General features: G+C 39.7%; 1 protein-coding gene across 3 annotated transcripts in view; it reads left to right on the top strand.

Moving 5' to 3' along the window:
- Positions 1 to 3,692: 3,692 nt before the first annotated feature.
- neto1l (neuropilin (NRP) and tolloid (TLL)-like 1, like) overlaps positions 3,693 to 13,611 on the top strand; it is a 113,975-nt gene continuing 104,056 nt past the window's right edge. For 2 of the 3 annotated variants that reach the window (XM_084399070.1, XM_084399069.1), the window contains exons 1-4: positions 3,785 to 4,638; positions 5,585 to 5,638; positions 5,725 to 5,859; positions 6,741 to 6,989. In XM_084399070.1, the coding sequence (XP_084255196.1) occupies positions 4,611 to 4,638; positions 5,585 to 5,638; positions 5,725 to 5,859; positions 6,741 to 6,989 (466 nt within the window). In that variant the 5' untranslated portion in view covers positions 3,785 to 4,610. Of the gene's footprint in view, positions 4,639 to 5,584; positions 5,639 to 5,724; positions 5,860 to 6,740; positions 6,990 to 13,611 lie in introns of all 3 variants that reach the window. The other variant, XM_084399068.1, reaches the window with a different exon arrangement.

Raw genomic sequence — 13,611 nt, 5'->3', positions numbered from 1 at the left:
GCACTACCACTCGACAAAAACAATCTGGCCTCTCCTGCGCTTTCCTATCAGGTACTATTGGCTGATAGTGATGAAAAGGATCTGTTTGTTTTTTTCTTTTGCTATCTGTCTAAGGAAATAAATCAAGTCCTGAGGCCACTTTTAAATTTGATACTGCCATTGCCGTGAGACAGAACTTATTGAGCGTTCATAACTGCTGGAATTTTCCAACAATGCTAATCTGCAGGAGCTCTACCATTGCTCCTTACTAATCACCAGCTTTAATCTGTTTGTGATGGCAATTTATGGTATGTTATTAAAGTTGGCATAAAACAGAAGTTGCAATAGTTTTTTCTTGCCTATTGTGACGTATATCCAAGTGACTTATATCAGAATATCTCAAACAAGAAAAATATGTAGGGTGGGACTTGATTTTGTCCATTGGGAATTGATTGGATTGTTGGATCATTGTGGTTTGCTATTACTGTGATGTCATGTGAGTGTCAATTTAAAAGTCAATTTCGATTTCATGGTGACTTTAATATTGATTGCTAACTTTTGACATTAAAAACATAACAATATGTTTTAATAATAAAGCTAAGCTTTAAATATCTCTTCAGGAAAACCCCACATTCAATGTCAACCCTTTTTCCTTTTTTTCCGAGCTTCAGCATATTACTCTGAAGATTAATACATTCAGTGTCAGAGTTTGCTTCTCAGAGCTGTGTTTTAATGGAGTGGCCCATCATTAGCTCTGTTAAAGCAGCCGCTACTGAGTGAGGGGACTGTTAGGGCAGGGCAGACTGCTTTTTTACTGTCAACATCAATGCACTCTTAGTTGTCAGACAGCCTATTTGGGTCGAAGGCACTTTTTCGAGCACATAATATGTGCCTAAATCCAAATCTTGAAAAACTGTGCAAGCTATTTCAGAGTTCTTAAACTTTTTTTGATCATTGACAAGGGGCAATTTCTTCTAATAACTCAATTTGTGACTGTGGCTGTCTGTGTATACACAAAAACCTTTGATTTAGTGCTGACTTTCATGTTCTATAAAGATTAGCTGTCTGCAGTGTACTTCACATTAGCATGCTTAACCCTCTGGTCCTGCTCGTGTCCAAAATGGCTGGGTTTTTGTTTTTTTTCAATGAAATTAATGTAGTCTACTATAATGTTTTTGAATTTAGTTTTTCATTTATTTTTTAGGTAATTTTACTAAATTATATTTACGGAATAGTTATAATCCATTTATTACCCTGTTAACCACTTTTTGAGCATAGACCTAAAAAACGAAATTAGACTTAAACTGGCGTAAATCTTGAATGCTTTGGAGCACTTTCTCTTTTTAAAGAAGACACTTTGCAGATTATAGCTAAAGTAAAAAAAAAAAAAAAGGAACTTAAAGGAACCGTAAATGTATTGAAATTGAATTGAATTGTAATTGAAATGTATTTCAATTAATCATAAAATGGCCCTAATATGTCACTAGACATTAAGAAATCATGTTCATTTCAAATACTTATATCACTGACAACAGTAGCCAGGATATTGCCATTTAAAAGTGAAGTTGCAGCCCTCAACTGATGTTGATGTTGTCATGTTGTGTTTTGGCCTGATGCCCCACCCTCCACCTATCTACCAATCACGAAGTCAGTAGTGTTTCGGCATCCGGGTTGCCAGCTCTGCTCTAGTTACCACAGCTGCAGCTACAAACGTGTCGGATAAAAAATGTCTAACGTTACGAAACCTAAATGAATAGCTGTATCTTTGATATCTGTTACACATAGTGACTTAGGCTTGTGCTTGTACTTACGTTAATGACAGATACCTACCGTTACAAGTTAGACAAACAGCTACTGTTCTAACAATGAACTGTCACATACGAGCGTACATCTTTACGATTATATTTGGCTAATCGCCATTAGTACATTTTTGCGATAATTACTTCGCAAAACATCTCTCATGAAGCATAAACATAATTAACACACAAAAAAAAACTTACCGTGTGGGACTCGTCACTTGCCATTGGAAGCTCCTTGTAGCAGCCTACGTTCCTGCTGGATCCTGCAGCCTAGCTGGCAACCTCGAGTTAGGGGGGAGGGGATACACCGCTCTACAGTAATTTGAAAGTGATTGCAGTACCAGTTTTGGCCACAATCTTACATACGGTTCCTTTAAAAAACAGTTATAGAAGTTTAAGTTTATTACTATGAAAAGTTGTTGTATGAATAAATTTTGTATGCAATATATATTTTCCAAAATATGATTTACTCTAAAACCACGAGAAAAATCAAAGGAATAAATCTAAACAAATTAGATTAAAGGTTGATATCTCAAGAAATTAGCTTTCAGTAAGATTTTGTTTTGGCTCAGTAACAAAGTTTTCAACTTGATGAAATTCGTCTCACATGCATTTCCAATGCAGTCATTTTTTACCACGACCAATACAAGTGTGATATGTTTTTACCATGTTTTGTGCCATTCCAACAAAGTAAAAAAATCTACAAAAAAAAAAAAAAACGTAAAGTTTTCCAGTAAAATTGGACCAAACAGTAGCAGAAGGTTAAGGGAGACTGATGTTCTAAAACACATGGTTGATGAGATTATTGCATTAGGTAAAGGCACATTTAGGCTACAGGATAAAAATCACTTCAGATGCTTGTAACTTTGAAGACGAATTTAATCAGATGCTTGTAACTTTGAAGACGAATTTAATCAGATGCTTGTAACTTTGAAGACAAGTTTAATCAAATACGGCAATGAAAAAGCTCTGTGTGTAATGGCACTTTCCGGTACTTTCTGGTATGAAATGGAAAGAGGTTGCCAAAATATTTTGAAGACCAAGCACGCAACAATTTTAGGCAACAAAAATGAGTTTGGCATTCATTGCATATAGCTTTCTTTAGAATGGGAGCAAGTATAATAGGATTTACCTGTATGCTAATCTATTAATGAAATAAGAGTTTTCTTTCATACAAAACTCACAGTATAGTGAGCACTGTTTTCTGTCATAAATTAACTTTAATTTAATTGCAAGTTCATTTTATAAGTAAGGTAGGAATTGCCTTATAATTTATGAAGAATTATATATATATATATATATATATATATCTGACAGTTTTCTATTGTAGTTAAAGTGAAATATAAATTATACCAAACCTTGTTTTCAAAGAATATATTTTTCTTACCTATTGGAAAATAGATTTATTGTTGTGCTTTTTAAAAAAAACTGTTGGGTTCTGACAAAATTAGATAGATAGATAGATAGATAGATAGATAGATAGATAGATAGATAGATAGATAGATAGATAGATAGATAGATAGATAGATAGATAGATAGATAGTCTCTTTTAAGGTATCTTTTATCAGCAGTAAATATGTGTAATGTAGTCTTTTATTCTTTTCAAAGATCATTTGATAAAGTCGATTCATTATTCCACACACAATAGGCTATTACTCTACGAACCATTGTCACGTGAACAACAAACTCATGTAAACATAATTGCTTAACACTGCGCACAATTTATTCATTGGAGAGAAAGCAGCGCGAGTGATTCCACCATATTTACATCGCGTCAAGTTTATTGATGAATGAAGTTAACATTTTTAAAGCCAGATAAACAGAGTGATTTTTCCTGGAAGAAATTGACTGGCTCTCACGAGCCACGTATAAACCCTCGAATGAATTTACAGTGTCTGCATGCTTCGCTACTTCACTCCAAATGTCCGCAGGCTGCAGATGCTCTTCGCCAATCCAGCACTGCAGGTGCAGTTAATACTGAAGATGCTGATAGTAGTTCTGGCTAGATTTCCTTTTCTTTGCTTGTTTCTTTTCCTCATACAGGTTTTTTGCTGCCTATCCCTCTAAATTTTTTTGCTCTAGTGGTGCCGTGTGAGGTGTTGGATTCATTGGATCCCGCAGTCTGACCGGCTTTGCGGTGCTTCTTTAAGAGAATCATCTACATTATCTTTAGTGGACAGCCTATGACGAACAGTTCCGTGTGCTGCCGCATCATGTTGACATAACTCTGTTGAAGAACTGAAAATAATGAATGGCCGGAGAGGAGCGATGATACGAATTAACTCTTTGATGTGAAGGGAAGCTGGAACGGGATTGTGTACTGCATTTAGGCTACTGCCGAGGAAACACTGGAATGAGGCTCTAAACACGTTTCTTGCCGCTGCGAGTTTGCTTGTTGAAGTTGGCTTTGCTCAACAATGGAAAAATGAATTGGAATGGATACTCTGATAAATGTTCCTTAGAGATGGAAGGAAGATTTTCCAGCCTTTTATGAATCTTTTCGTGGTGACTCTGGAAAGGTGGAGCGATCAGGAAAAGCTAATGACGGACCTATTAATCCATCAAAAGCACCAGAGGGGTTTGGAAACGTTTGGATGGAAATGTTTACATCTTTTTCTGGTTTTATACGAAACTACTAATGCATAGTTGTGGATCTCTGCTGGAATCTCCATTGTCATTATTAATATAGTGAAATGAATTCAGGGCTTTTGACAATATGCTGTGATTTTATTTTTATTTTTAATTTTTTGGGGGAAATATCCATCTTTTCTTCTTAAAGTATTCCGATCTAAATGGAATTAGTTGAGAAAGCCCTTTGTGAAAGGAATAGACATGGTACATGGGAACAGGTTCCTTCACGGTGAGTCTAGCTGCCAGTTAACTTCACTCTTCCCTCTCTTTCATTTTACGCATGCGGTCTATTTGAATTTACCGGTGTGTCCTTTATTCCTTTAGGAACTTTGTGTGTGATTGTAAACTGATTAAAATCATTTAATGTGTTTAGAGTTAAATTAAGCGATGCAACTGCATATGCACCATGACAGTAGCCTATATCATATTTTCCCAGTTCCCTGCTGGGAAATCCAGCTTAAGATGGTAGTTGGTTTCTAGCTGGTTTAAGATGATCATTAGCTGGTGCAAGTTGGTTATTAGCTGGTTCTTGCTGGTGATTTGCTGGTCCATAAGCTGGTAAACCATTTTGGACCAGCAACATACCATCTAAGCTGGTCATACCAGCTTAAAGTTGTTAGGCTGGTTTTTACTTGGTTCTTATCATCTAGCTTGCCCAAGATGATCATTAATGGTCTAAGCTAGTTGTTAGCTATAGTTGAAGTGTGAAGAACATCTAGGAAAAAAACAAAGCGGCTACTCGCTGGACATACTATGTTAAGGTGTACCTTTAATCAGTAGATAGTCAACTAGCCAGCTAACATATTCCAAAACAATTAGCTTAAGCTGAAGTTTAAAAAAATATATATATATATTTTCCCAAATTTACAAGTTAATTAGTCTGGAAAATGAATGGAAAATAAAGACCTAAATAAATAAATAAATGTAATTATTTATTTTGCGTTTATTTTGTATGTGTTAAACACTAATAGAAATAAGTGTAACTTTCAACTTTTTCAAGATATAGACCAAATTCCTTAGGGATAAGGTTTCAGATCCCTGATTTTAAACCATTCCATGAAGTATTTCTGTTTTGTGATTTAGTGCAGTATGAACAACATCCTTCAGTCCAGCTGTATGTTCATAATGAGTCCACGTGATTCTATGCTGTTTTGATCTTAAATCTTTTGTCGCAGTTGTTGCAGGTCTTCTCATGCTTGGGTTGTCTGGGGCAACAAAGAAGGAAGCAGGTAATGATGTTTTGTCACAGAATACCCACCCACTTTCTATCTCCATGTTTCCTGGCAATCTCTGACATTTGACTGCTTTCTCTCAGTGAAAAACAATTCAGGAGTGCAGCCGGCAGGGCAGTGTGGAACCTGGGTGAAAGAACCAGAGGGAGGCCTCTTCACCTCACCCAATTACCCAAACAAATATCCCCCAGAGCGAGAATGCATCTACATCATTGAAGGTATAAAAAAAAAAAAAAAAAAAACTTGTTCAAATAGTAAATGCAGCTCACAAGCAAATCTTTCATGTGACACTGGGATGGAGGGGGTTGTTTTAAACTGTTCAGGAGTGCAGTTGCACTCACAGTGAGGGATGCAGGAGCAATCAGTTGATTGTTAATCCCATGCAGCACCATGATACTAATAACCAGAACACTAGTGTTTCATTTGCATTTATAACAGAAGGATCTATAGATCAACAATCTCTCAATATCTGAAAGTCAGTTTGATTATCGCAATTAGATTTCTTTCAGTCACATCTGTTGGACTCAAATTGAACTAAGAAGCTAGTAGCAATTGTCTTGCAATCTGATGGTTTATTCGTGATGATCTTTTACTGTCATAATAAGATTACAAATGTTATGAGATATTATTAGTAAAAACCACTGTGGTCTTCAATCTTTAGTGCTAATTTCTTTCGATTAAGTGTGATGTTACTGTGCTTTTTCTACCAATCTGGTTGCAGTCCATGTACCTTTGATCTCAGAAACGTCCTTTGTATACTAATAATGGCAGACATACCCAACCCAGTCTCATTAGAAAACGTAATTATTCAACAAGGTTGCTATTTCTTTTGAATTTGTATGATGTCATTCGTACGCAAGTGAACAGTTTTTAGAAAGAATACAAGCATGAAGGTCCACCCCTAAACCATAACCTAACCATCAGAGGGGCATAAGCAGATTGTACAAAAAAAAGGTATGAATGAGATGATACAAAATTCATATGAATCTGCCAAAACATAAAATAGTTCTGTATTGCCGTGACAGTATGTTTTACATATGACATCAGCCATCATAAATTACAGCGGTCAGTCTTCATGATTTCTTTTCACTCTTTGCAGCTCCCCCGAGACAATGCATTGATCTTTTCTTTGATGAAAAGTATTCAATAGAGCCTTCATGGGAATGTAAATTTGACCATATTGAAGTCCGGGACGGGCCCTTTGGCTTTTCTCCAATAATTGGACGCTACTGTGGGCAGCAGAACCCTCCATACATCAGATCGAGCAGCCGCTACCTATGGATAAAATTTGTTGCGGATGGTGAATTGGAAGCCATGGGATTTTCTGCGAGCTACAATTTCACAGCAGGTAGGCCTACGTTCTGTTTTATGCTCCTTTATGCAGTGTCAGTAATGTTTACGATTGTGAAAGACTTATTACACCAGTGAGTTTTTGGCATTCCTTGATGGTCTTTAAGAGTTCTGGAACCGGTTTTGAGTGACCTCAGTACCCTCGGGTTATTGTTATCCTCTGCATGTCGACTTGAATTCCTGATGCAATCAGTAACTATACTCTTCAAAATCCAAGCCGCTGATTCATATAGCAATAATTGTGGGTCCATGTTGGTTCTGTCAATGATCCTAATCTGCAGTTGAGCTTATTAGTCATTCTACTGCAATAAAGAACAGCATGTTCTAATTAATCTAAAACCATTTTAACTTGTTTACCTTGATCAGCTCTTAGTACCACAATGAATGCTGACAATCCTTCCCAGGACCTGCTTCAGATGCTCAAGATTGCCAATAAGATGCTAAGTGGTAACAACTACATCATTCCGCATATAATTGATTTCACGTCCTCTCAAAATAATCCTTTGAAAATATGTAGCAGATTGCAAAATGGTTGATTTTTATCTGACATCTCATTCTCAGTGTGTTAAAATTCACTGCTTTCTGATCATTTGCTTTGATTTAAAATTGAAGCTCTAAAGTGAGTCTGAACTGCATGTAATACTGTACCTGAGTTCAAGCGAGAGATGTTTGCGTAAATGGTGTGCAAATTGAACAGTGATAGATATTGTGTGGAGAATGCTAAAAGCAAAATTTGAATAAAGCTGCAACTAAAGTTGTTAATGCTGAAGAATTTCACAGAGCGGTCGAGCTTTAAGGACCTTGCTGATGAATTACACAGCTGTACAAGAGAAAGTAGCACACAATTGAAGGCAGCACTGATTTAGAGTCGTATCTGAGAAATGAGTTTTGAGCTGAGGATTTTTCCATCCTATTGTGAGTCAAGAGGAAATTCTTTCACCAAGTTTGGAGAAACTGTTCAGCATGAATGGATTCAGACTCTCGCTTCGCAACTTGCCAGGGAAGAAACACAGCTTCCTCTAGTCTTGATAAGGAATATCAGTGGCATATAATTTACATAATTAAGGAGATAAAAGTCCCTGAATTCACTTCCCTTGATGTTCCCCCAAAAAAAGTGGAGAGCGCATCTGCTCTGCTGCAGCCAATGGTAACACATGCTAATGCAGAAGGTACAACAGATGAATGAAAAGCAGGGAATGAGGAAGGATAGAAATCGCATGTATTCATCTTCCTTGGTGTTTTTCACATTTTATCGCTATAGAAAGAAACATTACTGTATTTAGCTCAAAATTTATGCTTCTTATCACAAAACGGCCACTCAATCAAAGATGTGCCAATCTGCAGTGTGAAAGAGAGGGAACTGAGTCTAGTGTATTTTCGTCATACTGGGGCTCTGGCAACAAAACTTCTGAAATTCTCTGCATCAGACCTCATTAAGACTGCACTTGCTTGATTCATATCAAATCAGTTTAAGTGCAGCTGACTTACAAATCTGGTCTCCAGACTTTTCTCCTTACTGTAGTAGAGCTATGTGATCAACTTGAAATGAAATCAAAAAGTGTGATTCGAAACTGTGAATCATTGTTTAAAGTTGTCATGAAATCAAAATTGACCCTCTTTACTTTGTTTGAGCACATTACTAGTCATGTGGTGAACAATTAATCCGTGCAAGTTAATACACAGAAAAAAAAAATGTTTGTTGTAGTAATCTTTAATCAAAATATAAAAATATGATTCCGCTCTAGAATGGCATTCCTTCTTTGGATATGTCAGTTACAGCTTGGGTTGAAAACGCTTAAACCCTCCCCTCCAACCGTGGGGATGGAGAGGAGGTGCGCTAAAGTAAAATCCCGCCCTCTATTCAATGTTCTGTTTCACTTGGAAATATGTCACAACACTGAAGTAAAGTCAGTTGCAACTTCCGGTTCATGGGGACTTTAAAAATTACTGGAATACCTAAATGTATTCATGCGGAGAAAAAGACTGTACTAAACAAGACTAAATACTGTTCCTGGTATCATATATTATTCAGTGCAGAACCTTTAGTGCGACCAGTGAAGTCCTGAGCTAATGATTTTATGAGTTGGTTCTTTTGAATAAAAAAAAATACAGCACGACCAAGGATCACCAGTTCTGATGTGAATGATTTTAATGACTCTTATGAGCTGGTTAATAGATCAAAATAGTGAATCGGTTCCATGAAATGGATCCAAAACAAACATTCTGATTCTCAAGAGAATGACACTTATGAGCCTTTTTTTTTTTTGTGAATGAAAAAAATAAAAGGTTGATCAATGTATTCTGACTGATTTGACTCACTTACTGAACAGCAAAACATTCATTTTACTCCATGAACCAATAACTAATATAATGCTGTGTTGTTCTTAAAGGGGATAGATGAAAATTCAGTCGTTGTATTTACTCACCCTGGTATTGTTTTAATGCCATATTTTTCTTTATTTTTCAGACCACAAAAGGAGACATAAAAAAAATAAAAAAAAACTCCTGCTTGTGCTCATCCATATAATGGCAGTAAATAGGAACCAGATTCAAGCTTTAAAGGAAAGTTGCAAAATATCACAGACTGACACCATTTCGAGGAATCAAGAGTAATAAAACATGTCACGAAACATGGCTCCTAAAAACATTATGCACATGCTTTCTTCTTTGATGTAAAGATCTCTGTTTTGTTTCAGTTGTCACAACAGCAAAGCGAATTCTTGCAGTCACATAAGTCAACTGTCATTTCAACGGTTATCTATCCAGAGTTTTGTGCACTGTTTTGATTAATCTTAATTTCTGTAAATGGTGTGCTTGTGTGCATTTCCTGGGAGAACTGGAGTGAACTGCTGCGCTAATACGGTCTCATGAACACGCAGTCATGAGCCGTGCACAGCTGACCAAAGGTTAAGAGTTTCCCTAAATAATAATAGATGTTTTTTTAGTTTGTTTTGTTTTTTTACCAAACCCATACACTCAGAATACTTGGAAATACAGTTACATGGAATCATTCTGATCCGTTTACATCTTTTTCTTCAAAGCTTGAAGCTAGCCCTTATTCACTGCCATTATATGGATGATTGTGAGCAGGACTTTTTTTTTTGTATCCTTTTGTGGTCTGTATAAGAAAGCATTTGAACAACACCAGGGTGAGTAAATAATGACTCAATTTTTATTTTTGGGTAAACTATCCCAGTTCACCAAAAAATGAAAATTATCCCATGATTTACTCACCCTGAATCCATCCCAGGTGTATATGACATTCTTCTTTCAGACGAATACAATCGCAGTTATATTAAAAAATGTCCTGGCTCTTCCAAGCTTGATAATGGGAGTGAATGGCTGTGTGACTTTGGAAGTCCATTAAAGCGCACCTGTTATGTGCTATTCACTTTCACACAGTTGCTAAAATATGTTACTTTGCACACTCTTCATATCACAGTCCTGCAAAGAGGACAGAAAATTCACTCACATTTGCTGTCCTGCGGCAAAACATGAGAGCAGTTGCATTTTAGACCAAACATATAATGGTGAGTGAGTGCGACCTGGACGCATTAGTGAATGGTGAGATATTTAAAATGATCCTGCCAGAAGAATTGCTTGATACAGTAACTTGATTATGTTTTTGTTCTGTCTGTTTCATCTCAGTGAGCTTTTATGAGGGTTTGCGCATGCGCTGTACGGTGAATTTAGCGTTTTCTGACTTTCGGTGTGGATAACAAACTGATGAAAACGCTTGAAAACACTAGTGTGGACGGAGAGAGCGTTTTAAAAAGAAAACTCTGTTTTCAAATCTATCTGGATTAATGTAGACATAGCATAGGATTAATGTTTCCAATTTTAAGAATTCACCAATTCAGTTCAAATAATTGCAAACCTAAATTCCACACGATTTCCATCCCTAATAAAAAAAATTTGTTATACTCGGATTGAAAGCAATACAAAAATGTAATATATGTCAATATATATGTCAGTGCCCATGTATGTCTGCTGCCTAAATGAGAATATATGCAAAATTCATATATGTAAAACACATAGACATATATGAAACATATATTGCAAAATATAGCAAAAATGGCCGTTTTCATGAAAGTGCCATATATTTTCCCGTATATGCACATAAATGTGAAATATATGTAAGACGCATATATGTATACATGCATATATGCACTTATTTCCATAGTACATACTTCCACTTATATTAGGGCTCATATGCCACAGCTTTGAAAATGCATCAGTATCACATGCATGTATGTTTACATACATTTATTAAATATGTGGAAAACAAATATGTCACATATTTATACTTAATGTTGTCCATACTGTATATGTGAGAAACCAATACTATACTGTAATATATGCAGATATATGGTATCATATATGGATGAACTCAAATATTTTCTTCACATGTTTGGACACATAAATGTTCATGTTGCAGGCATATATTGTGTTCTCAGATAAGTCAAATATATGTATAGATATGTCATGCTATTTAAAATATAAGTACATACTGTATATTGTCACAGTTCTGTTCTGTTTGAGTGTGTTTTTGTCACTGATCACATGTCTGTCTTTGTTCTATTTCCCGCCATTTCTTGATTTCCATGGTAACTGTCATTTAGTTCATTTGTCACACCTGTTTCCTCGTTAGTCTTGTCAGCTGTGTCTTGTTTCCCTGATCTGTTCTCCCCTGTATTTAAGCCCTGAGTGTTTCAGTCTTCACTTGTCGGTCAATGTTTAAATGTTAGGTTCCTGTTCTGAGCACACGCTCCCTGTTTTTTTGTGTATCTGTTATATTTGAGAATTAAAACCTTGGAATACTTCATCTTCGAGTTCGCCTCCTACTTCATCCCACCCAGGAAGCCTGACAGATTGACCGACCAAAAAACAAAATGGATGAACACCTCAATTTCATCCTTGTGGCCCAGGAGAACCACAACATCCTGGATTTCTCCCGGAAGTTTTTTCAGCTCGCCCTCACAAGCTCATTGGAGGACGAAACCCTCAGCACACTATTCCTGATCGGGGCCACTTTCCATCGTCCCCTCAACCTCCCAGACACCACTGGACTATCCTGGAAAGAGACTGTGATCCGGTGTCTGGAGAGTGTTGCGCCCCGGTCAGGAATGTCACCCAACCCAGCACTTCACGCCAGTCCAGCCGAGCCTGCACTTCACGCCAGTCCAGCCGAGCCTGCACTTCACGCCAGTCCAGCCGAGCCTGCACTTCACGCCAGTCCAGCCGAGCCTGCACTTCACGCCAGTCCAGCCGAGCCTGCACTTCACGCCAGTCCAGCCAAACCTGCACTTCACGCCAGTCCAGCCGAGCCTGCACTTCACGCCGGATCTGCCGAAGCCAAGGCAGTATGCGTCATGCCCGCCGCCCCTGAGACTGTGAGCGTTATGCCCGCGGTGCCTGTGACAGACAGCGTCATGCCCGCAGAGCTTTTGTTTTCTTTTATTCCGCCGACCTTGAAGCTCCCTTCGCCGCTGGTCCCGTCCAGCTCAGAACCTTCTTCGCCGCTGGTCCCATCCAGCTCAAAGATTTCTTCGCCGCTGGTCCCATCCAGCACAGAGCCCTCTTCGCCGCTGTTCCCGTCCAGCTTAGAGCCCTCTTCGCCGCTGGTCCCGTCCAGCACAGAGCCCTCTTCGCCACTGGTTCCGCCCAGCTCAGAGCCCTCTTCGCCGCTGGTTCCGCCCAGCTCAGAGCCCTCTTCGCCGCTGGTTCCGCCCAGCTCAGAGCCCTCTTCGCCGCTGGTTCCGCCCAGCTCAGAGCCCTCTTCGCCGCTGGTTCCGCCCAGCTCAGAGCCCTCTTCGCCGCTGGTTCCGCCCAGCTCAGAGCCCTCTTCGCCGCTGGTTCCGCCCAGCTCAGAGCCCTCTTCGCCGCTGGTCCCGCCCAGCTCAGAGCCTTCTTTGCCGCTGGTCCTGCCCAGCTCAGAGCCTTCTTCGCCGCTGGTCCTGCCCAGCTCAGAGCCTTCTTCGCCGCTGGTCCTGTCCAGCTCAGAGCCTTCGCTGCTGGTCCTGCCCAGCTCAAAGCCCTCTTCGCCGCTGGTCCTGCCCAGCTCAGAGCCCTCTTCGCTGCTGGTCCTGCCCAGCTCAGAGCCCTTTTCGCCGCTGGTCCTGCCCAGCTCAGAGCCCTCTTCGCCGCTGGTCCTGCCCAGCTCAAAGCCCTCTTCGCCGCTGGTCCTGCCCAGCTCAAAGCCCTCTTCGCCGCTGGTCCTGCCCAGCTCAAAGCCCGCTTCACCGCTGGTCCCGTCCAGCCCAGAGCCTTCACCGCTGGTTCCGTCCAGCACAGAGCCTTCACCGCTGGTTCCGTCCAGCACAGAGCCCTCATCGCTGGATCTGCCCAGCACAGAGCCCTCATCGCTGGATCTGCCCATCACCGAGCCCTCATCGCTGCCCAGCACCGAGCCCTTATCGCTGCCCAGCACCGAGCACTCTTCACGGTCCCCATCAGCCCGGTCAGAGACTGTTTATAACCATCCTTCTCTGGTACCCGGGACTTTCCCCAAGTATTTTTTTGGGGGGGGCCAAAGGCCTCCATCCTGGCCACTCGAGGGAACACGGCCGCCCGAAGGGTCCTCACCGCCGTGGCCGCCCGAAGGGTCCTCACCGCGGCCG

The sequence above is a fragment of the Rutilus rutilus genome (genome assembly GCF_951802725.1).
Source record: "Rutilus rutilus genome assembly, chromosome: 24".
NCBI classification, from domain to species: domain Eukaryota; kingdom Metazoa; phylum Chordata; class Actinopteri; order Cypriniformes; family Leuciscidae; genus Rutilus; species Rutilus rutilus.
Note: the sequence above shows the minus strand (reverse complement) of the source record. Positions and strands in the feature narration are given on the sequence as shown.